At 52.3% G+C, this 23944-nt stretch overlaps 1 protein-coding gene across 5 annotated transcripts in view; it reads left to right on the top strand.

Moving 5' to 3' along the window:
- The first annotated feature begins 6045 nt into the window (after window positions 1-6045).
- The window catches only part of KDM5B (lysine demethylase 5B), a 77541-nt gene continuing 59642 nt past the window's right edge, over window positions 6046-23944 (top strand). Inside the window, exon 1 of one of the 5 annotated variants that reach the window (XM_008268570.4) lies at window positions 6046-6411. In XM_008268570.4, the coding sequence (XP_008266792.2) occupies window positions 6208-6411 (204 nt within the window). In that variant the 5' untranslated portion in view covers window positions 6046-6207. The other 4 variants (XM_002717590.5, XM_051821109.2, XM_051821110.2 and 1 more) reach the window with 4 other exon arrangements.

The following is a 23944-nucleotide window of genomic DNA, read 5'->3' as shown; positions in this document are numbered from 1 at the left end:
CACAGGGACAGGACTGACAGGCAACCTGTGCATGCCTCCTAACTGGGAGTGATTCCTTAGCCTTCTTCCTAAAGCCCAATGCTGCTACCGTGTTTCCGTATTTATGCATTTGAGGGGTGGGGAGCACTCTTCCAGCCACAGGTTCATTTCTCAAATGCCCACAACAGCCAGAGCTGGGCCAGGCTGAAGCCAGGAGCCAGGACCTGCATCTGGGTCTCCTACCTGAGTGGCAGGAACTCAAGTACTTGAGCCATCGTCTGCTGCCTCCCAGGTGTGCTAGCAGGAAGAGGAAGCTGGATCAGAAGTGGAGGGGAGGTGGGACTCCATCCCCGGCACTCCGATATGGAATGCAGGCACCCCAAGTGGTGGGTTTACCCATTGTGCCATAATGTCAACTCCCGGTGTGGCCTTTTCTCTTATTTTGAGAGGTTCATCTTCCCTTACTCCTACCCCCCCCCCCATTTTAATTTTTGGATTCTCAAGCAGGTGCACCTTTCTGTATTTTACCATCTGATTCCAACTTCCCTGGAGGACTTAAGAGGAAGACAGAGTGGGAGAGGAGACAACTAATACTGAAAAGCCTGACATGCCCCAGGTTCCTCGTCAGCATCGCACACAAAGTGCCTCCTGCCACCATGTGCTCTGGGCATGGGCTCTGGGCTGTGCTGGGAGTCAGGGTTCTCTAAGCCTCCTGAGGACACGGACCAGACCCAAAGGGTAGGGAAGGGGCAGGCGCTTACCTCCATCTCCAGCGTTTCTCTTTGGGGGCCTCCACTCATGCTCTCTTGGCAACCATTGTTTTCCTAAAGGGAGCAAGCCCTTTCACACTGCTATGTGGAGCCACCGCTGGGCAGGTGGAGAAGAGAGGTGGCCCTTGCAGAATGAAGTCTGATCACAAGCAGTTTCTATTGTCTGTCTGTTTTTTTTTTTATTCTGATTAAATATTTAAACACTGAGGGAGCTTACCTAGAAACCTAAACAGTTGGAACCGGCTGCCATCCTGGTAGGAGCAGTGACAGCCCCCAGGGGACTTCACCCATTCACTCTGGAGAGTCGGGTCTCCTCAGACTTGCGGGCTGTCTGCTGGCACTCGTTCTTATATTCAGCACCTGTTTGGCACAGGGCACTAAAAAGAGGGGGCACCTCTTCAATCCTGGGTTGAAGAGCTGTGGCCTTAAGTAGGAAAACCAGCAGAAGTGGGCAGACAAGTGAATAATAAGGAGTAGAAGTCAAATGAGGAGGTAAGGGATGTGGATTCCTTACGTGATGTGGTTCTGGGGACTTACAAGGATCAGAGAGAAGAAGAGAAGTGGCTGAAACAGACAGATATGAGGAGGGGACACTCACTGGACATGCAGACTTGAAAAAGTTCATGGAAAAGGGAATTGAAGATTGATGCAACAAAAAATTTAAGGTTTAATTATTATTTATTTGAAAGCCAGAGCAAAAGAGGGGAGGGGGAGAGGGAGAAGGAGAAGGATCTTCCATCTGTGGGCCACAATAGCCAAGGCTGGGCCAGGCCAAAGGCAGGAGCCAGGAATGCCTTCTGGGTCTCCCACCTGGGTGGCAGGGGCCCAAGGACTTGAGCTTTGATCCCTTGTCTTCCCAGGTGGACTAGCAGGGAGCTGGGTTGGAAGCTGAGTAGAGCTGGGACTCAAACCAGCACTCTGATATGGGATGCTGATACCACAAGCAGTAGCCTAACCTGCTGCACCACAGCTCTGGCCTCCATGGCGGGGCGGGGGACCTAGGTCCCTGCATGGTTTGCTCCTCGTATTAATCAGGGTGCCCCAGGCAAGAGGGCGAGTGTATGACTGGAAAGGCGATCCTGGCACCTGTCTGTGATCTCCCCCGAGTGCTGAGCCAACTTTCTGACCGAAGCCTGCTCCCAGGTCTCACCAGCAGCTGCCCTCATGCTGCCCACATGGACACACACAGGTGCACACAGACACACGGACTGTCTCAGAGTCCAGAGGCTGCAAGTCCAGGATCAAGGTGTCTGAGCGTTGCTTTCCTTCGGGGGGCCCCCAAATGCCCTTCTTCCCGTATCGAAACGTAATCTCCCTCTTTCTATGTGTGTCTTCTTCCTGGAAGCTGCACAGAGAGCAGCAAAAACTAAACTCAAGGTGCTGTCTTTTTTCACAATCCACGATAGGTTTCAAAAAGCAACTCACTGGGTCTCAACAAGTGCATCTCTGTATACAGCTAAGTCCTGTATAATACAAGTTGTGTAACCGAAGTACTGGAGAGCAGAGTCTGCGTGTGGAGCCCTGTGTATGGCCTTCGGGGGAGGGAACAGAGGGGGGCTGCTGGTAGGGTCTGCATCCTCATTCCTTAGTGTTAGAGGGGTCAGCTTGGTGTGGGCGAAGCTCAAACGCGGGCAGACACTAGGAGCACCATTCTAGTCCTAGCTCTGCTGTTAGCAGAGACACACAGGGACCGTGCCCTCTAGTCCATGTCCACTGGTTCACTCCCCAAATGCCTGCAACAGCCACGGCTGGGCCAGGCTGAAGCTAGGAGCTGGGAACCCAACCCACATCTCCCAAGTGGGTGGCAGGGACCCAGCTACTTGAACCATTCTTGCTGTCTCTCAGGGTGCGTATTAGCAGGAAGCTGGAATGGAAGTGCAGCTAAGCCTTGAACCCAGACTCTGAAATGAGACAGGGCTGTCCCAACTACTGTGCCAAATGCCCTTGACTAATTAACCCAAGTCTCAGCTTCTCCATCCGAAAAATGGTGACAGTAGCACCTACTGTACAGGGTGCATGGGGTTCACAGACTGAATTCCTCATGCCCGGTGGTCCTGTCTTATTCACAGTAGTATGCTGTTCCTACTTGTTCACATATGGCCCCTTCCCACCAGGGAAGAGAAAAAAGCTGATCGGCATTGACCCTCTGATGTGTCAGCCCCTGTCCTGGACACACTGCCTAAGCTGGTGTCACTCGATTTCCACGGGGGAGTGGCAGGTGCCCTACAGAGCTCTGACACCGTGCTGGAGGCTTTCCTCCCAGTTAGGGTCAATTCCAAGCAGCCCAGCCGGCCAAGGCCACCAGCAGGCTGAGGAGCCCCGGCCCGGACGCTGGCCGCTCGGCTGGCTGCGGCAGCAGGAGGCACGGGCTTCCCTCTTGGCCTGTCAGCTCCCACGCTGCTCCTTGGGAGTCTACAGCTGCTGGAGCGGCCCAACTGGAATGGGAAGAAACTGTTCCTGAAGCCCTGGTGTGGTGGCTCTGCCCCTCCCACCCCCATGGGCAGGGCTGGCAGCACCGTGGGAACGGGAACCTCCCACTGGCTGGCGCCCCACGGGACAAGGGCCTAGCCCTTTGGGAACCACACCCAGGTAAGCCAGAGCTTAGGGCTGAGCGTGCAGCAACCCCGGACCTTGGTGCGGCTGAGTCAGCACAGAAGGGATTCCAAGACCGGAGAGGAAGAGGGAATGCGGGGGAGGACGAGGTCTTTGCTCTCCACGGAGCCCGCTCAGGCAGGACTCAGGCCCAGCTTCCATGGACCAAAGCCCTGAGACCCCTGCAGTGACACCAGGACCAGTGGGCTGGTCCTCCAGGCTGGCATGGGCCGCCAGGAAGCACAGGGGTGCACGCGAGGGGACGGGACCGGTGTGGCCCATGTAGCAGCACAGGAGGGCGGGCAGCCTGGGAGGATGGGCTTGTCCAGTGGTGGGGAGCACTCAAACGCCCCACCTGAGGTCTGCTGTGAGCTCCCCGCGCCCGCCCCGCAGTCCTTCGGACAACCAGATTCTCTCCATCCCCGTCCCCGGAGCGCCCGGGGCAGGATCCTGTGGGAGAGGCAAGGGCAGAAGGCAGGGCGGGGACCCCGGTGGGAAAGTCGAATACCACGCGCAGGTGCAGCGCTAGCCGACACGAAGACACCAGGGGCCCGATCCCACGGGCTTTGGGGTCTTCTCGGCGGACATCTGGCCCCACACATCCCAGAGCGGAGGCCCGCGCCAGGAGGGCGGGTGGCCGGGCACGCGAGCCGGGAGTGGTCAGCGCCGCGGGGGGGCGCACGGGCCGCGCAGGTCGTGCCAGCGGGGGCGGGAGCCGGCCGCACACGTGCGCTACGTGCCGCGCGGCCACCGCCCCCTCCCGGCGTGGGGAGCCGCCCCCTCCTGCGGAGCCGAGTCCGGGCGGCGGGGAACGGCGCTCCCCGGCCTGGGTCTCCGAGGCTGAGGCCCGCAGGAGCGCGGGGGGCGGCTCTTCCCTGCCGCGGGGTCTGGGAGCGCAGGCCGGACTTGGGGTTCAGCGGGCAGGGGGCTGACGGCGACCCAACCCTCGGCTGGGTCGGAGGGATCCACAGCGGCTTAGGGGGCGGCTGGGGAGCGGGCCCCCCGCGCGGGGGCGGAGTGCGCCCCCGCGGAAGGAGGGGGTTCCTGGAGACGTGGCACTCGCAGCGGCCTCGGATCCTCTCCGGCCGCCCGCGCCGCAGCCAGCGCTTCCTCGGGAGCCGGACCTGGCCGCGCCTGGGCCCCGCACCCAGCCTTCCGGGAGCCCCGGCCCAGTACCCCCAGGCCTGGGTGGCCCGGGTCCGGCCCCTGGGGCGTCCGGCCGGCCCCAGACCAGACAATGCGGCCCAGGCCCCGCCCCCGGGGGGCTGATGCGGCCGGGCTGTAGCCAATCAGCGCCTGCGGCTGGGCTCTTTAAAAAAAGAAGCGCCGGCTTCCGTGCGGCTGTCAGCTGGCACGGATCCCTCCGCGCATGTAAACACGCATCACAGAGGGCACGGCGGCGCCGGGGGAGGGGCGTGCGGGGCGGGGGTCGCTGCCGGGGGCCGTGCGGGCAGCGGAGGCGGCGGCGCTGGGCGGCCTCGCGGCCGGGCGGGCGCGTGCTCGGATTGCAGCCGCAGTTCGTGTGTCCAGAGTTTCTCTCCAAGTTCGGGTTACCTGGCTGTCGTGGGATGCCCGCGTTAGGGGTGGACGTGAACACGGCCAAGAGCCACAATGGTTTTTCTCCCGCACGCTTTATCAAGAAACGTTTCCAGGATGCCGAGACGGCTGTGTGTCCGCCCCCAGGTCCCCCCTCGGCGCCTCACTGTCCCCCCGGCAGGACCAGGCTTGAGGCCGAGCCCGGAGCCCTCCAAGGACGCTGCCAGCCCTGCGGGGGCCGGGTCCCCGAGAAGGGGCGGCCAGCGCCCTCCTGGGCTCCCCGACCCTTCCCCTCGCTGGGGGCGCCGGCCAAGTCCTCTCCCGGGTCTGGCTGCTTTCTGGATGAACTGTTCACGTTCTGCTTTTCGGACGCCCTCGCCGTCCGTTCTAAGGCCGAACGAAGGCCTCCGTCCGCGCCCAGGCACGGGACCGCCCGCTCTGCAAGCTGGGGGTGATGGCGGCGCCCCCCGAGACATGGCTGTCCGCAGTATGCTGACCCCTCCCTGCGGACGCGCTCCTGGGCCCGAGGGCCGTCGCCAGCGTCGTGTCCGCGGGCGCTCAGCTCCTGGAGGGCAGAGGTGCCAGCACCCCGGGCAGCCGCGACGCACGCCTGGGACCGGGCCCTGGTTCCTGCCTGCATGGCGGCCCATCCCCCGCGTCAGGCCGCATCCGGCCTCGTCTGGGTCGTGTCAGGGGGTCTTAGGGCTTGGCCACAGTGCTGGTGGACTCTCCCCGCATCACCCGTCCACGGTCCCTGCACGCCCTCGCCCCGCGTGTCGGGGCCGGCTGTGCCTGGCCTAGGACGGACGCAGGCGCACCGAGCCCGCGGGCCGCTCGAGGGCTGCAAGCGCTGGACTGCGTGCCCGCGGCGCGGCTGCCCTCCCGGCCCTGTGGCTCCGGGGGTCGCGCTCGGCCCTCTCCCAACCTCCTCCTGCTCTCCCGGGTCTCTAGGTGGGCACTCCTGCAGCGGCCCCCGCCGCCCAGCTCTGACCCAACTTCTCGAGGGCAGCAGCTCGGATGCGTGGGAACGGGCCACGCTCACCGGCCCAACTGACCCTCGGGGCTCGGCGCGCCCCCGCCGGAGGCCCGGCCGCGCCCGAGTCGGGGCGGGCGGGGGCGGGGAGGGACTCTTTTTTCTCGCCGTGGCGGCGGATGCGCACGGCGTGCGGTGGCGGCGGACGTCGTCGTTAGAGGAGGAGGAGGAGGAGGAAGGCTGAGAAAGCCCCGGTGCTGCCGCTGCCGGTACGAGTCGCACTCGCTGACCCAGCCGCGTCTGCACGGCCCTCGGCCCGGGCGCAGCTCGCAGCCCGGCCCCGGAGAGCGCCTGGCGATGGAGGCGGCCACCGCGCTGTGCCCCGGCCCGCGCCCGGCGCTGCCCCTCGGGGGCCCCGGCCCGCTGGGCGAGTTCTTGCCTCCCCCCGAGTGTCCAGTCTTCGAGCCCAGTTGGGAAGAGTTCGCGGACCCCTTCGCGTTCATCCACAAGATCCGGCCCATCGCCGAGCAGACGGGGATCTGCAAGGTGCGGCCGCCTCCGGTGAGTTCCTGGGAGCCGGCCGGGTGCTCTCTCGCGGCCGGGACCGAGCGGGAATGGGCGGCCCGGAGGCTGCGGCGCGGGGCCGCGCAGGGGGCCCCGCGGCCGAGTTCAGTTTGGGGCTGTTTGGGCGCCGGAGTGGAGGCTGGTGCGGGAGGACGCGGGCCTCTCCGGGCCGGGAGGCGGGGGCGCGGGGGGACCCCGGGGCCCCGGCCGGGGTGCGGAGCCGGCTCCGGGCGCAGGAGGGCAGGAGCCAGGGGCGGCGGCGGCGGGGTCTTCTGCGAGCCCGGCCGGGGCGCGGCGCTGGGAGAGCCCGGGCGGCGGAGGCGGCGCGGCGCGGCGCGGGTGCGGGCGCGGGCGCGGGCGGCGGGGGCCGGGGCGCGGGGGTGGCGGACTTGGAGTTGTAGGCGAGGAGGAAAGTTTTCAATATGGCGGCGGGAGCCCCTGGTCCTTTGTGTGGCGGCGGCGGCGGCCCGGAGCGGCCCTCACCTGGGCGCCCCACCCTCCAGACCAGGGCACCCCCCGGATCCCGGGCCCCGGGCCCTCGAGTGCCCCCCGGGCCGGGGTCAGCAGGGGGCGAGCGGCGCCGCCGGGGGCGCCGAGGAGCCGCGCGGGTCGGGCCCGGGAGCCGGCGGGTCGTGGGGGGCGTGAGTGTCCGGGGGCCCTTGGGTCCGCTGGGGCCCGGGACCTGCGCTCCCCGACGCGCGGCTCGTGGGCGGCCGCCCGGCCCCGCGGCGCTGGGCACGGGCCGGGGGCGAGGAGGCTGTGTTTGGGAAGGGAGGGAGACGTCAACGCCGCCGCGGCCTCGGGCGCTTGGGGGCCGGCTCTCTCGGGGCCCCTGCCCGGGGGCGGAGAGACCGTCCTCGGGCCCGGGGCCCGGGAGCCCGCGGGCGGCCCCGGCGGGCGCGTGGCCGGAGCCTGCGCCCCGGGGTGCTGCCCACTTCGGGGCGGCCGAGCCCAAGTTGGCCCGAGCGGCGGTTGGCCGGGCCGGGGCCGTTGGGGGAGCGGTTTAACCGTCGCTCCCGCGGGGCGGCCCCTCGGAGTGACCTTGGCGTTGGCCTGGCGCGGGGGGAGGGGGCCCGCGCGCCCGCAGGGAGGCGCCGGCCCCGCACTCGGTCCTCCCCGGACAAGTTTGTGACGGGCGCCGAGTGGAGGCGGCTGTGTGGGAACCGCTCTGTCAGCCAGCCGGGGGAGGCCCGCAGAAGTTCGGGGCGGCGCGGGTGCGGGCGGGCCGTGGGCAACTTGAGGAAGTTCCTGGCAGCCCCGATGTGAGGGGCCGGGTTCCCGGGAGTCGTCCTCCATGTTGGTATTGTGGGCTCCCGGGGCTGGGGTCGGCCTTCATCTCGGGCGCGCCGTGGAGCCCCTGGCCCCGCACGCCTGGGCTGTCCTGAGGGTGGTCGGCCTGCCGCGGCAATGGCAGTGGCGAGATGTGCGGCCAGGCCGCCTCCCCCCACCCTGAGTGGCACACGGGCGCGATGGCCACCATTTTGCCTTGCCAGGGCGCCATGCCACGGCCCGAGGAAGGGGCCCGCCGAGGCACGAGTGGGCCCGCGGTGGGTTTGGGAGCCCTCCTTTGTGTGGAGGGGCCGGCGCCTCCTTTGTCTGACAAACTCCTAGGCCAAGTGGGGAGAGTTTGGGAGGGAGTGGTGTTGACAGAACCTCAGGCCGGGAAGCCTCTGCGGGAGTTGTCCCTCCTGAAGAGGGTCTTGTTGGAACAAAGGCGTCTCAGACGTAAACAGTCTTTGTTTTAGAAACTATTGTTGTAGGAAAGCTGTGAACAAGTGGTCCCATGGAATGGACATAGAGTAACACAAATTCTTCAAGAGGTAGGAGATATTTTCCATGGGTGTAGCGATGTGTGTGTAATGCCTGTGTTTCTGTATGGTTTTTGTTCACTGGCTTTTTGGAACACAGGTGGCTGTATTCAAAGAAGAATTGGGGCTGTTGGCTTTGACTTGTTAGGTGCGGGAGAGAATCAGGCGGCCGTCTCCTTTTGTTCCTACTTGTGTCTCCTTAACGGTACTTAACTTAGCTCCGTCCCTGGCTACTCTGTCAGGGAGGGTCTAGAGCTGCTGTAGGGTGCTCATTTTGCATGTCGAGGCATACGGGTTCATAGACGTTTGTGAAACTGTAACAAATGCTATAAAAGGAACTATGCTAAGAAGACTAAAGTCAACTGGGATTTGAAAGAGAAACTTTTGTTTCAAATTAAGTATGTAGGATAAGCAAGCTTGTTTTCTGAGCTAAGACCTTTCAAAATTTACAGTTAATCTGGTCTTGTTAGTTTTAAAATACAATTTAAAAAATTGAGAGGCAGAGAGAGAGAGAGAGATCTGGATCTGTTTGTCCCATCACTGGTTTACTCCAGTGCCCGTGAAGCTGGAGCTGGGCGGGGCCAAAGCTAGGAGTCAGGAACTCAGGGCTTCCCAGGAGGGTGGCAGGGACCCAGCTGCTTGGGCCATCTCAGCGGGCACATTAGCAGGAAGCTGGATCTGAAGCAGAGGAGTGAGAACTCGAGCTAGGTACCCGGATGTGGGACATGGGCACTCCGAGCAGTATCTTGACCCCTAGGCCAACCACCTCCACAATGCAACTTTAATTTCCTCTTTGATGGTCTCAGATGTCTGTTTAAGGACAAGTGATATTTTCATATTACTTTATGTTATTCGATGATTCACCTTAGGGGTCTGTTAGGTAAAAAGTAGTCGACTGCTTGTAAATACTTCATTGAATCTCCTGAGTTGGATAGAAATACATTCAATGATTTTAATAACTCACTTTCTCACTTTCAGACATCTAGCATTTGGCCATAGATAGGCAGATTCCACAAATTTCTTCCTTGGCAGTATCCAAAAGTCAGGAGATTTAAATCAAACCCCAGATGGCACAGAAGACACATATTTTTGAGCTTTAACTTCCTGTGGTCGATGGTTTGATCCCTTCATCTTTATGGCCAGAGTGTAAAGCTGCCTTGTTTTAATAGAGTCAGCATCTTTAAGGGAGCCTATTGGTTCCACCCTTTGAGAACAGGGGGGAACTTAAATACACATTTCTTTGTCTGGTCGGAGTGAACTGTGAATCCCGCCCACTCCTGTCCCAGGCTGACATCCCCCCCAACCCATGTCAGGTGTGATCCACTTTGGCCTACCCCTCTCTGTTTTCCCAATTTCTTTAGTGTCACAAGATCTCTCTAGTGGTTGGTTATTCTTTGGCCACTTTAAAGTGTTAACGTCTGGAGACGAGACGAGGTCTAGCGATAGACGTGTAGTGCAGTGAAGGAAGGACTTGGACGACTTTGCAGGAATGATGTCTTTATTGTGGTAGGATTCACACATTTACGGCGCGCGCAGGTCAGTGGTTTTCAGTTTTTCACAGCTATCCTCACGGTCAATTTTAGAACATCTTCATCTCTCCCAAAAGAACCCCTGTATACACATTTGTAATTGCTTTTCAATGCAAATTTCAGACTGCTGCTCCGGAGAAAAACTCGGTAGGGATTTGGATTAAGTCCTTCAGTGTAGCTCACGAGTGTCTGCCTTAAACGAAGCAGAAACAGACTTGATATTTTTGCAATCTGAAAGACTATTTAGCTAAATTTGACTTTACCAGTGGTAAAATGGGCCCACGATGAGCCACAAACATACCCATCTAGTCGTGATTGGTGGTGAACTAATCAACAAAAGACTTTAAGAATGGAATGTGAATGGTATTGCAAATGCAAGTCAGCTAATGATTGCAGTCCCCACCCCCCACTGGAAAATTCCCCATCCTTTTTATACTATAGTTTATATAATCCAGACCTTTTTAAAGAGCAAAATACATAGAGAATTGCCTTTGAAAAGTGTTAATAAATTAATAAGTAGCACTCTATTAAAAGCAGAGTTTGAATTCTTTTATTGACACCAATAAAAGAAAATTATTAACTGTTTCATTCTTTGTCTTTAAGGTACTCTTTCATGATTTGTTGGGCAAGAGTTACAGTATGTTTGATTGATAGATTAATGGAAAAACTATTTATTTTAGAATTGATTTATTTGAAAGGCACAGTGACAGAGAGTGAGAGGAGAGCTCTTTCATCTTGCCAGTCACTCCCCGAATGACTCCAGCAGCCGGGTCTGAGCCAGGCCAAATCCAGAACTCCACCTGAATCTTCCGCAGGGGTGGCAGGGGCCGTCGCCTGCTGCTTCCCCAGTCACATGAGCAGGAAGCTGGATTGAGAGCAGATAAAGCAGGGCGTATGTGTGTGTCAAGTCCTGAGCTGGCACTTCGATTTAGGATGTCGGTGTTACAAGAGACGTCTTACCCTGCTGGGCCTCAACTCCATCCCTTGTTTATTTTGGGGACTACAATAGCAGTCCAAGTTATGTGAGATAACTTGAATGTAGGCTGGCAGAAGTCAGTTGAGAATTTTCTTGTAGAAAGTAAAAGGATATCCTAGTACACTTCTTTAAAATTTGAACTGGGTTTATGTTATGTAATGGGATCTTTGTAGACTTTTGTAACCTCTTCTTGTTGTCTTGATTGGACCAATTAAGGCTTTCTATAGAAGGGGTAAGGGAAAGCTCACACCCTCCAGATGGAAGTGCTAATTGGGTTCCTGGTTAGGTTCCTGCAATCTACTTGGTGTCTCTTTCCAAAAGCCATACATAGGTTTGAAAAATCACCCAAGAAGACCTTGCTTTTGTCCTTTCAGCTTGGTTTGTGTTGGGGTTGTGTGAGATTTTCCTAGGAGAATTAGGTACTGTGTAGGCACTGTGCTAATCTGCCTGTTTAAAGTGGGGAGGATCGCTACCAAACTCAGGAGAAAAAACAAAACAAAACAAAACAAAATTGGGCAGAATACATGTTGGGAACCGGGGGACCGCACTTTCTGAAATTTCTCATTTGGGCCCGGTGTAGGGAAATCACCAGAGGCATACTGACACTGAGGGGTGGGTGGGGGATGCCTGGGGACAGCTCCTGCCGTTCAAGTTTGCAAAACTGGTAACTGGATGTTAAAAATCTGAGTTGTGAGAAACTTGTTGTAGACGTGAAAATTGTATTTACTGTTTTGTCCTAGCATGAGATGAAAGGGAAAAATGAGATGTCCTTTGTACACCCCTAGGAAATCTGCCAAAAATGTTGCTTTTTCTACTTTTACCTACTAGAGCAGTCAGTTTGCATTTTATAACCAAGTTTTCAAGCAGACTAGTATAGAAAAGCTGCTTCTAGGACAATGAGGCATTTCAATCCCATGATTGTAAATATACTTGGAAAAAAGATGTAGAATTTGACTAAGTACATTCCCCTCCCCCGACTACTTAAACATTCAAGACTTGAGTGCAGACCGGTGCTCTTCTCTTTACCACCCCAGTATCATCTGCCGGAAGGGTATGAGTTAACTTGTTTCCAGTTGTGAAAAAATTCAAGCCTACACAACAGTGTGGAGAGAGCGTTGTCCCCGTGGTTGTTTTCCTGGGGGCTAGAGTAGAAAGCAGAGTAGCAGTGTTGGGACTGAGAGAGGATTGGTGACCTTCAGTTGCAGGGAACAGAATGGTCTAGCTTTTGTCCTGTCCAGGTTATAGGTGACATTGGATAACAGCCTCTTCAGCCTTGAGCGAGCGGTGGTCACTTTGCCCAATTCGTTTGGGAATTGTATTCCTCAATTCTAGGCAGTGAGTTTGTTGCTTTGTTACACATTTGTTGGAACCTGTGGAGAAACTTGACCATTTTCAAGCACTTGTGGAACACAGGGGTGTGGGGGTGAGGAATGGGTGGAGTCACTCTGTCCCAGTATCATTCCTTCTCTGCCCTCTGTCCATCTTTGTGTTGGCCAGACTTGAGTCTTCCCCTTCCTCTTTTAGGAAGGGACCTTCTGGCCAGAGTGGGTAGTTAGCGGGACCGGATCAGGAGTGACCAAGATACTGAATAGAGTGCCTTTCTGAAGAGTTGTCTTGGGGAAATGGGAAGTGGACGAGTGGGCGGGTTGTTGGTTGGGCTGTTAAGTTTGCTTTCCTACTTGGAGCAGGGATGCTGCAGTTTGTTTCATTAGGGCCCGAGTGGGCACTCGCAGCCCTTAGATGCTCACACCCCATGCCGGAGGGCCTGAGTCGGAGTCCCTGTTCATTTCAGGTTATGGCTCAAATGCTTGTGTTCCTGCCACCCACATGGGAGACTGGAAAGGAGTTCCAGTTTTCGAGTTTTAGCCTGTCCCAGCCCTGGTTGTTGATATTTGGAGAGTGAGCCAGTGGATAGAAGATTCCTGCTCTGTCCCTCTGCTTTTCAATAAATATTTTTTTAAAAATTAGAGTATTAAAATATTTTCTATCAATGTTTTGGCATCCAACAGCTTCTTCCTCCCTTCCTGAAACAACTTCATTTCTCAGATAAGAGATGCCATCAGAAGATCACACATAGAATAACCCTTTAGAGCTTGGTAATTCTATCTCATTTGGTAATCTCTTCTGGAACGCTGTGTTATTGAGGGAAGTATTTTTTCAGGGATAAAAATGAGGTTTACTGGGCAGGCAAGTGGAACAGAGGTTAAGTTGCTGCTTGGGATGCCTTATCCCATACTGGATGGTTCAAGTCCTGACTTCTTCACTTCTGATCCAGCTCCCTGCTGATGCATACCATGAGAGGGCGGAGTTGATGGCCCAAGTGCTTGAATCCCAGCCACCCATTTGGGAGATGTGGGTGGAGTTCCGGGTTTTTGGCTTTGGCTTGGTCCATCTCTGGCTGTTTGTTGCAGGCATGTGGAGGGTGAACCAGTGGATGGAAGAAGTCTAAGTTTCTGTTTCTTCTTTTCAAATAAAAGTGAAAATGTAAAACAATAAACAATTTGAATGAGGTTTATTAAGGGGACTGTGTGTATATTTTTCCCCCAGAAAACTTTTATTTAAGGTATACAAACTTTATGCATTTCATAAATACAACTTTAGGAACATAGTGATTCTTCCCACCTTTCTTCCTCCTCCCTCTCCTATTCCCATTCTTATTATTTACTAAGATCTATTTTCAATTAACTCTACACATAAGCTTAGCTCTATACTAAGTAATATTTTTATTACTTCTTAAAGGGAAGCACCTGCATTATGTAAAGGAGGATGGTAGGGGTATTGGTTTTAGGTTTTTAGAAATAGGTGGGTTAAAGTTTTTAATCTAATTCCATCATGACCTTGGACAAAGTCATTTTACCCCCATATGTGTCTTCTTGCTGTAAGGGGATCTGACACTGACCTAGGGCTGCTGTCCAGATTAATTAATTGATGGATTGCAAGAAGCTTAAATCCCAAAGCTTTATTTGCCCACTGCTAAGAAGAGTCTGGAAACACATTTATCTAGACAAGGGCTACTGCTGTGTACATATACCTCATTTTATCCTACAGTTAGGGGATGTTTTAAAAGTGAAACTTGAAAGGCAACAACCTAACATCAAAACTGGAATAAATAGAATGTAATCTTTTTTTATTTTTTTTTATTTTTTGACAGAGCGGACAGTGAGAGAGACAATGGTCTTCCTTTTGCCGTTGGTTCACCCTCCAATGGCTGCCGCGGCCGGCGCGCTGCGCTGATCTGAAGGCAGGAGCCAGGTGCTTCTCCTGGTCTCCCATGGGGTGCAGGGCACAAGCACCTGGGCCATCCTCCACTGCACTCCTGGGCCACAGCAGAGAGCTGGCCTGGAAGAGGGGCATCCGGGACAGAATCCGGCGCCCCGACTGGGACTAGAACCCGGTGTGCCGGCGCCGCAAGGCGGAGGATTAACCTAGTGAGCCCCACGGTGCCAGCCGTAATCTTTTTTTGATGTGGAGGGAGCCTTTTTTGTACCTGAATCTTTACAAAATGATCAATTCTTTTTAAAGGTAGACCTGTTAGAAATTATTTCAGAAAACTTGCAGGTGCCTATGTGCATCTTGTGTAATAAATAGGTGCGTAGACAGTTTATATTTTGTGAGCTTTGTGTTAAGAAATGTTCATAATTATTTTAATTTCCCTTTATATAGGATGACTGCCATAGAAGCCATGTAGATGGAAAGGTATTATGCTCCCCTAACAAGTAACTTAAATAATCCCAATTGTCATGCCTTACAGAAGGGTTAGTGGACAGAATTTTTAATATTTCTGCAGTTTGTAAAATGAGAAAAATAGAAGTTTATAAGAAACATGTTTAATTTTAAGATCTATTTTATTTATTTGAAAGAATTACAGAAAGAGGGAGAGACACAGAGATCTTCCATCTGCTAGTTCACTCCCCAGATGGCTCCAGTGGGTGGAGCTGAGCTGATCCAAAGCCAAGAGCCAGCTGCTTCTGGGTCTCCCATGTGTGTGCAAGGGTGCAAAGACTTTGGCCATCCTTTCCTGCTTTCCCAGGTGCATTAGCAGGGAGCTGGATTGGAAGTGGAACATCCAGGGCTTGAACCAGTGCCCACATGGGATGCCGGGGCTGCAGGCCAGGGCTTTAATCCACTGCACCTCAACTCTGGCCCCTTACTTTAATCTTTAAAAATACTGGGGCCCGGGTCTGGTGCCATGGCTCACTTGGTTAATCCTCCACCTGCAGCACCGGCATCCCATATGGGCGCCAGTTCTAGTCCTGGTTGCTCCTCTTCCAGTCCAGCTCTGCTGTGGCCTGGGAGGGCAGTGGAGGATGGCCCAAGTACTTGGGCCCCTGCACCCGTAAGGGAGACCAGGAAGAGGCACCTGGCTCCTGGCCATTTGGGAAGTGAACCAACCAACCTGAATGAAGGAAGACCTTTCTCTCTCTCTCTCTCTCTCTGCCTGTCAAAAAAAAAAAAAAAAAAAAAATACTGGGGCCTGCGTTGTGGTGTAAGCCTCTGCCTGCAACACCTGAGGCTGTGTGGGGCTGGGGTTAGGAGCTCGGGACTGTGTCCAGGGCTCTCATGTGGGTGCCTGGGACCCAAGTACTTGAGCTGTCACTTTCTGCCTCCCAGGCATATTAGCAGGAAAGTTGGATTGGAAGGTGGAGGAAGAAATAGATCACAGGTACTCTGATCTGGGACATGGATGCCCTAAGTAATGACTTAACACACTGCTTGCCCCAGACTTTTTTCCTTAATATTTATTTTATTTATTTGAAAGACAGTTACAGAGATAGGTAGAGACAGAGAGGTCTTCCATCTGCTGGTTCACTCCCTAAATGGCTGCAATGACTAGAGCTAAGCTGATCTGAAGCAGGAAGCCAGGAGCTTCTTCCAGGTCTCCCACGTGGGTGCAGGAGCTCAAAGACTTGGGCCATCTGCTGCTTTCCCAGGCCATAGCAGAGAGCTGGATCAGAAGTGAAGCAGCTGGGACTTGAACTGGCGCCCTTATGGGATGCCGGCGCTGCAGGCTGGGGCTTTAACCCACTGCATCACAGCGCTGGGCCCCCTAGACAAACTTTTAAAAATTAAAGCTCCGCCTGTATAATCATGCAGACTTGGACTCCCCAAATTTTTCTAAAGATACATCTTCTAAAATTGATGTCATAGTAGTTAGTACCAGTTAGGTGGACACACACACACACACACACACACATTGTATTTCACTGTAACCTCAACATGGCTTTGTGTGTCTTGAATAAAGCAATTTACATAATACTGTTTTCTAGATGTATTGAAATACTTGTTAGTAGTGTGTACCACATTTAAAAAAAATGTTTTATTTATTTGAAAGACAGTTACAGGGGCTAGCTCTGTGGGTCACTAGGTTAATCCTCCGCCTGCAGCGCCGGCATCCCATATGAGCGCCGGTTCTAGTCCCGGTTGCTCCTCTTCCAGTCCAGTTCTCTGCTGTGGCCCGGGAAGGCAGTGGAGCAATGCCCAAGTGCTTGGTCGCCTGTACCTGCATGGGAGAACAGGAGGAAGTACCTGGCTCCTGGCTTTGGATCAGCATAGCTCCTGCCGTAGGGGCTATTTGGGGGATGAACCAATGGAAGGAAGACCTTTGTCTCTGTCTCTCTGTCTCACTGCCTAACTCTATCTGTCAAATAAAAATCTAAAAAAAAAGTTACAGAATGAGGTAGAGACAGAGAGAGAGAGGTCTTCCATCCACTGGTTCACTCACCCAGATGGCTGCAACGGCCGGAGATAAGCTGTTCTGAAGCCAGGAGCCAGGAGCTTCTTCCAGGTCTCCCATGTGGGTGCAGGGGCTCAAGGACTTGGGCCATCTTCCACTGCTTTCCCAGGCCGTAGCAGAGAGCTGGATTGGAAGAGGAATAGCCAGGACTAGAACCGGCTCCCATATGGGATGCCAGCGCTTCAGGCCAGGGCTTTAACCTGCTGCGCCACAGCACCAGCCCCATGTGTACCACATTTTACATTTTTAAATGTTAGATGTTTTAGTTGGGAGCGGACAACTGGGGTAAGATTCCTCTTCCCAGTAATGCTCTTTGATTGGCTGGGGGCATAATTTTGTGTATTACTAAATTAATTGTCACCTCATTGGCTTCACCAAATTGTAATGTTCAGAGAACTGAAGTCTAATCTTAGTGTGTTTTGGGCACTGGGTTGGAGCTTTTTATTGAGTTTGTATTCCTATGAGGCATGCATACTGCAGGCTGTGGATACCAAGCACTGTAGTTTTACTGTAATCATGTAACTCCAGAAACAAAGAACAAATCCCTGTCAAATCCGCGTAATTACGAGGTCTTTGAAAAGGCAAGATCCTCCCAGTTATCTTTGGTTATACCAATTCATCATTTGGTGATATTTAAACCAGATGGCTAGGCTTAAACTTGAAGGGAAGGACGGGGACAGTAGGAGTTGTACTCTGGCAGCTTTGAGATTGAGGGGTAAGGTGGGGAGGGTGTGGAGACAAGGGAGAGCGGGACGGAGTTTTTGGAGCACAACCTCCACTTGGTAAAGTTCCAGGTATTTGAGGCTTTTGTCCAATAGTATGATCCACTTTGGACAAACACAGCAGCCAGCAGGTTGTCCAGTGGGAGGCTGGCTTGGAGATTTCTGTAGGGTGTGGTTCTCAGGCTTTAAAAAATTGTATCTGGCAACTTGTTCTTGGGGTTTCTCTATAACTACTTTCCCCTTCCTGTTAACCTATGTCTTTGCCCATTTTTGTCAAGTATATTTTTGACTTATGTAATGGATAATTACTCATCCATATTTTTTGAGAGGGATAGAATTTGGGATTTGATATAGGAATCTAAGATTTGTTTTTAAGAGACTAGAGGTGTACAAGAAAGAATACTAGAATAAGAATCAAAGCATTGGCTTCTGGTATTTGTTATCTTGGAGCTGCTAGCCTTGAAAAGGTTGTGACTATTTTCAGAGCTTTATTTGTTAGGGTGACTATAAAATGGGGATAACACTGGCCCTTCTCTGCACGGTGAGGCCTAGAGAGGGAAGTTGACTTGCCCAAGGTCATTGACTAGTCAATAATAGAGCCAGAATTTGAACCTAGGCAGTACAGGCCCTGAGCTAGGCTCCCAGCACTATTTATATTGCCTCTTAAGTAACCATAGTAACAGTACAGTTGTCCTTACGTGAGAGTCGATGGGAAACTATTTCTGCTTACGTACTTTCTGCCATGGCGGATTATCCTTTTCTCTGATAGGCTCAGCAAAAAAACACATTTCCATTAGTTATTGCTGCTAAGGTACAACCATTTTATAGACTGGGAAGCTGAGCCTGAGAGAAGTGAAGTGACTTGTCTAAGGTGACCCAGGCTTTAAAGGATGGATGGGGATTCCAAACCCTGACTCAGTGTTCTTCCTTCTGGTTAAGGTTCAGTGGCTCCCTTCATAGACCCCGGAAATTAGGTCGATTTTTCTCTTCCATCTCCTCTAATAGGCTTTAGAGATTATTTGCTTATTTGAGAGGCAGAGAGACAGGGATAGAGAGTGCTCCCATATCCTGGTTCATCCCCAAATGCCCTCAAAAACTGGGGCTGGGCCAGGCTGAAGCCAGGAACTGGGGAACACTATCTAGGTCTCCCATGTGAGTAGCAGGGACCCAACTGCTTGGCCACTACTGCTGCCTCCCAGGATCTTTATTTGCAGGAAGCTGGGATGGGGGGCCAGAGTGGGTTTTGAATTCAGGCACTCCATTATGGGACAGAGGCGTCGTAACCCACATTTTACCCACTAGGTCAAAAACCCTCCCCCAGAAGGCTTTTCTTTTCTTTTCTTTTTCTTCTTGGCGGACAGGGGCAGGGATCAAGGGATGGGGGAGATCTTCCATCCACTGATTCACTACCCAAATAGTTATAACAGCTGAGGCTAGGCCAGGCTGAGCCAGGAGCCAGGCTCTCCTCCGGGTCTCCCATGTGGGTGGCAGGAACCCAAGTAGCTTGGCCCAACATCCCCTGCTTTCCCAGGCACATTAAGGTGGGGCTGGTTCAGAAACAGCAGCCAGCACTGCACCAGTGCTCCAGCATGGACGCCAGCATCACTAGTGGCAGCCTGACCTGCGCCTCAGCACTGACCCCCACACCCCAGTAGATATTTCCAGGTGTGATTTTTCCCTTTTTTCTTCTGACCACCCAAACACAACTACAGGGACATCAATAATAATAGTAAGCTGACCATGAATAATATCAGAGCCATTTGGATTTGTGTATTTTGTCTACTGTGTTTGTAGCTTATCAGTAACTATGAGCTTAACCTTTGCATGTTTATATGGAAACTCCTGGCTTAATCCGCTTCAGTGACCATTCACCACATTGGAAGAGCATTTAGCACTCAGGGGCTCGCTCAGTGTACTCCTACCTCTCTTTAAAGTCATTCTGTTGGGGGCCAGCACCTTGGTGTAGTGGGTAAAACCGCATCCTGCAGTGTGGCATCCCTTATGGCCACCGGTTGGAGTCCTGGCTGCTCCATTTCCGAACCAGCTCTCTGCTATGGTCTGGGAAAGCAGTGGAAGACGGCCCAAGTCCTTGGACCCCTGCATGCATGTGGGAGACCGGAAGAAGCTCCTGACACCCTGCTTTGGGTCAGCACAACTCCATCAGGGGAGTGAACCAGTGGATGGAAGACCTCTTTTTGTCTCTCTTTGCCTTTGCATCCATCTCTCTAACTCTGCCTTTCAAGTAAACAAACAAATCGTTAAAAAAAAAAAAAAAAAAAGGGCATCCTAGAGTCTGTCCTGGAAGAATTGAATTAGCATTCCATGTGGGCCTGAGTGAAAATAAGGTTTGGGTACTGCTGGATTAGGTAATTCCCTGACAGGTTCAGGTAGTTGTCAAGGTAACAAACCTTCTTGCTGTTGATTTTGAATGAATCAAAAACTCAACCTCTGTCACAAAAAACTGGGAATCCTTTTCGTCAACTCTGTTGAAGAAATGAATTTGGGTTCTTGGGGTTGGCTGTGAGTTCCATTCAGTATGTTCATTGATAGGTCAGCGAGTCCTGGGCATTGTGTTAAGGTTCTAGCATTTCAGGTAGCAACAGTGTTTACTTAAAGGTACTGAGTACTTGGTGCGAGATCCTCACACTGAGTCCTGAAGCCTGCAGGGACCTGAAGGTGCCCATGAGCTGGTGGGGCATGAGGAAGGCTGCCTGGGACACTGGAGAGGTTTTGCTTCCTCTGGACTAGAGGGGGGTCGGGAGCGACAATGAAGAAGCACCATTTAAGGAAGGAATAGGATCTAGTTGGAGGCATCGGGAATGAAGGTATTCATTTTTATGTGTCTTCGTGGTGATGATTTTTTAAGTCTTGAGCTCTAAACACAGCTGCCAAATCCTCTGTTGAAAACCTGTGAAAGCAGGTACACCCCATGGATAACCAGGTGGCTGTTCCCATGAAGAACAGCTTCCCCTGATTGCGACTTCCCCATATTTTAGGCTAAAGTGGATTATCTATCAAATAAAATTTGTGTTGGAGTGTGGCAATAAATTTGAAATAAATAAAACTAACATCTTTGGAGATAGACATCTGTTTATTTGCTACCCTAAATTGAGCTTGCCTCTTCTGTATTAGTGCGTTCTTTCCTGTCTAAGATCTAGTGTCTTATTCTGTTGCTGATGCTATAAGCACAAAAATCCCGAGACTGGGTGATGATTTCTTTTTGGCAGCTCTCGAGCCTGGGAAGTCTGGAATCAGGGTATTGGCAGATTTAAGATAGAAGCAGCAGCAGGTTTGGGGTCTGGTGAGAGCTGGTCTCTGCTTCCAAGATGGCGCCTTGAACTCTGTCACTGTCCTTACTTTCATGTAGGGCAGATGGGTTTAAAATAACTCCCTCTGGCCTTTCAGAAATCTGCTGATCCAGTCAGTCACCTCCCAAAGGCCTCACCTTGATACTGTCACATTGGTAATAAAGTTTTTTTTTTCAAGATTTATTTATTTACTCAAAAGTCAGTTAGAGAGAGATAGAGAGGGAGGAAGGGAAGGGGGAAGGGAGGGAGGGAGTCAGTCTTCCATCTGCTGGTTCACTCCCCAGATGGCCACAATGGCCAGCTCTGGCCGATCCGAAGTCAGGAGCCAGGAGCTTCTTCCAGGTCTCCCACATGGGTGCAGGGGCCCAAGGTCTGCTTTCCCAGGCCATAGCAGAGAGCTGGATTGGAAGAGGAACAGCCAGGACTAGCACCGGTGCCCATATGGGATGCTGGTACTTCAGGCCAGGCCTTTAACCCGCTGCGCCACAGCGAAGGTCTCACTGATGAAGTTCCTACACAGATTAGGAGAGGCACAAACATCAAACTCTAGCAGTCAGAATTATAATATGTTGAATGAAGACCATCAAGTTGACTTGTAAATGTTAACTAAGCTGGAGTAAACCGAGCAGTTTTCTAGTCAATTCCAGTCCAGGTTCAAGTTTAATCTTTTATTTCAAGTATGACTATTAGGGATCATACATGTTTTAGAATTATTTCCACTTTAAATGTTAGGCTTGGGATCAGCGCTGTGGTACAAGTAGGTTAAACCTTTGCAGCACCAGCATCCCATATGGGTGTCCGTTTGAGTCCTGGCTGCTCCACTTCTGGTCCAGCACCCTGCTAATGGCCCAAGAAGATGACCCAAGTGCTTGGACCCCTGTACCCACGTGAGACACTTGGCTCCTGGCTCCTGGCTTTGGATTGGCCCAGCTCTGGCCATTGCAGCCATTTGGGGAATGAACCAATGTGTGGAATAACTGTCTGTAACTCTTCCTCTCAAATAACTAAATCTTAAAAAAAGGTTAGTCTTAATTGCAGCAGGCTTAAATATCTGTTAAATATTTCCATCTAGTGAAATATGAATCTTAGTATTCACCTTTTTAAAAAAAGTACAATTGTAGATGTGTCTTTAGATACAATATGCGGGTGTTTTTTTTTTTTTTTTTTTTTTTTTAAGAGCAGTGGATTTCTTTTTTTCTAATTTGAGAGGCAGAATTAGAGAGGGAAAGACCAAATGGTCTTCCTTCTGCTGGAGAGGCTGCCAGGACGGCACCCTCAGGGGATGCCGGGCCTCAGGTGGAGGCTGGCCTACCAGCCACAGGGCCTGGCCCCTATCTGCATGAGATTGCAATCTTTTGGTGTCTTCACTGAGGCTGAGTTGTCCCATTACTATCTTTCCTGACTCTAATTTTGCATCTCTAAGAGTGACCAATTTGTAAATGTTTAAAGGTACAACATTTTTTTACATATCATGAGGTTTTAAGGTTAGGGTGTGAGATGTTTAACTTTCCCTGCCCTGGGTTCCTTGGTAGGTTTGGGTGTGGCTTAGGGATGGTTGAGGGAACAGAGTCCAAGCACCCCTCCACCCACCCCTCAGGCAGATCATTTTTGGAATCTTTTCAGAGGTATGTAATCTGCTTAGCAGCTTCAGTTACCTTCCAGAATTGTGTTTTCCTCACTTGGATCCTAGGTTTTAAAGGAAACAGAACCCATATTGCTTATTAAGTAACTTCCTTGGGTTAGGAAAACCGACATGACAGCTTAGTGACCATGGGGCGCAGTGGGAGCATGCTGGAGCACCAGTGTGCGCAGGTCCAGTGCGTGGGGGAGAAGAGGGGAGGTTCGGCGACGCGCTGTGTGTCAGGACCTGGGAGAGGTGCTGCCGTCCTCTTCACTTCCTGCACGGTAGCAGCCCACGTGGGGAGAAGCTGAGTGTTCTCGGGATTTAGTTTTCTTGGGGTGCTTCTTGGTGAATTTTTTTTTTTGGTGAATTTTTAAAGAATGTTTGCATGACAGGACTGATATCACTCCAGAAGGTAACTTTGGTAGACTTATGTTAAGGATGTTTTGGGAGAATCAAAAGGTCTCCCAGGTCTAGTCAGCTGCTTTACTGGCAGGAAACTTTTTTTTTCTTTTTTTTTTTTTTTTTTTTTACAGGCAGAGTGGACAGTAAGAGAGAGAGACAGAGAGAAAGGTCTTCCTTTGCCTGTTCGTTCACCCTCCAATGGCCGCCGTGGCCGGTCGGTTGTGGCTGGCGCACCGCACTGATCCAAAGGCAGGAGCCAGGTGCTTCTCCTGGTATCCCATGGGGTGCAGGGCCCAAGTACTGCACTCCCTGGCCACAGCAGAGAGCTGGCCTGGAAGAGGGGCAACCGGGAAAGAATCCGGCGCCCCGACCGGGACTAGAACCTGGTGTGCCGGTGCCACTAGGCAGAGGATTAGCCTATTGAGCCGTGGCGCCTGCAGGAAACTATTTGAGTTTTGCAAAACAGGGTCCGTGAGAGGGCTATTTTATATTTTCTCCTGGTTCTGACAACAGTAAACTTACAGCATTTAGAGGACCTGTAAATTCAGATGCTTATGGCCAAGTTTTACTAAAAGTAGTACAAGAGGAATTTCATGTTACTAATGCTTAAAAAGTAAGTACCATGGCATGTCCTGGTCATTACCACTGTTTAATTTCCTAATAAACAGTACATCAAAGCAATGTTTTGCCTTTCAAAATATTCAATATTCAGAAACTGCAATATTATTTGAAACAAATTCTTTAATTCCCCAGGCTCTGTCTATAAGAGTCATAATTTTAAAAAAGGTTCTTAATCCTTGGTATTTACGGTTTTTAATATTACTATTAGGGGCAGGCGCTGTGGCACAGTGGGTTAATGCCCTGGCCTGAGGTGCCAGCATCCCAAATGGGTGCCAGTTCTAGTCCTGGCTGCTCCTCTTCTGATCAGCTCTCTGCTATGGCCTGGGAAAGCAGAAGAAGGTGGCCCAAGTCCTTGGGCCCCTGTATCCACCTGGGAAACCTGGAAGAAGCTTCTGGCTCCTGGTTTGGGATCGGCACAGATCTGGCCATTGCGGTCATCTGGGGAGTGAACCAGTGGATGGAAGACCTCTCTCTGTCTCTACCTCTCTCTCTAACTCTTCCAAATAAATAAAATAAGTCTTTTAAAAAATACTACTATTAAAAGTCCACAAATGATCATTAAGGAAAAAAAAAGTCCACAAATGATGACATTATTTGTAGTATCTTTCTAGTGACAGAACTTTAGGGAGTACTGGATTGACCCAAGTGTACTTTTCCTAATAAATTGTACACAGAGGTTAAGGAGTCATTGAAAAACCACTAGGAGGGGACAGTTTTTAAATCTGCATGGAGGGGTGATCTGTAGAGCAGTTTCCCAAAACTTTTTAGGGTCCCAGAGAACATCACCTTTAAAAGAAGAATCTGTG

Source organism: Oryctolagus cuniculus, chromosome 13 (genome assembly GCF_964237555.1).
Source record: "Oryctolagus cuniculus chromosome 13, mOryCun1.1, whole genome shotgun sequence".
Taxonomy (NCBI): domain Eukaryota; kingdom Metazoa; phylum Chordata; class Mammalia; order Lagomorpha; family Leporidae; genus Oryctolagus; species Oryctolagus cuniculus.
Note: the sequence above shows the minus strand (reverse complement) of the source record. Positions and strands in the feature narration are given on the sequence as shown.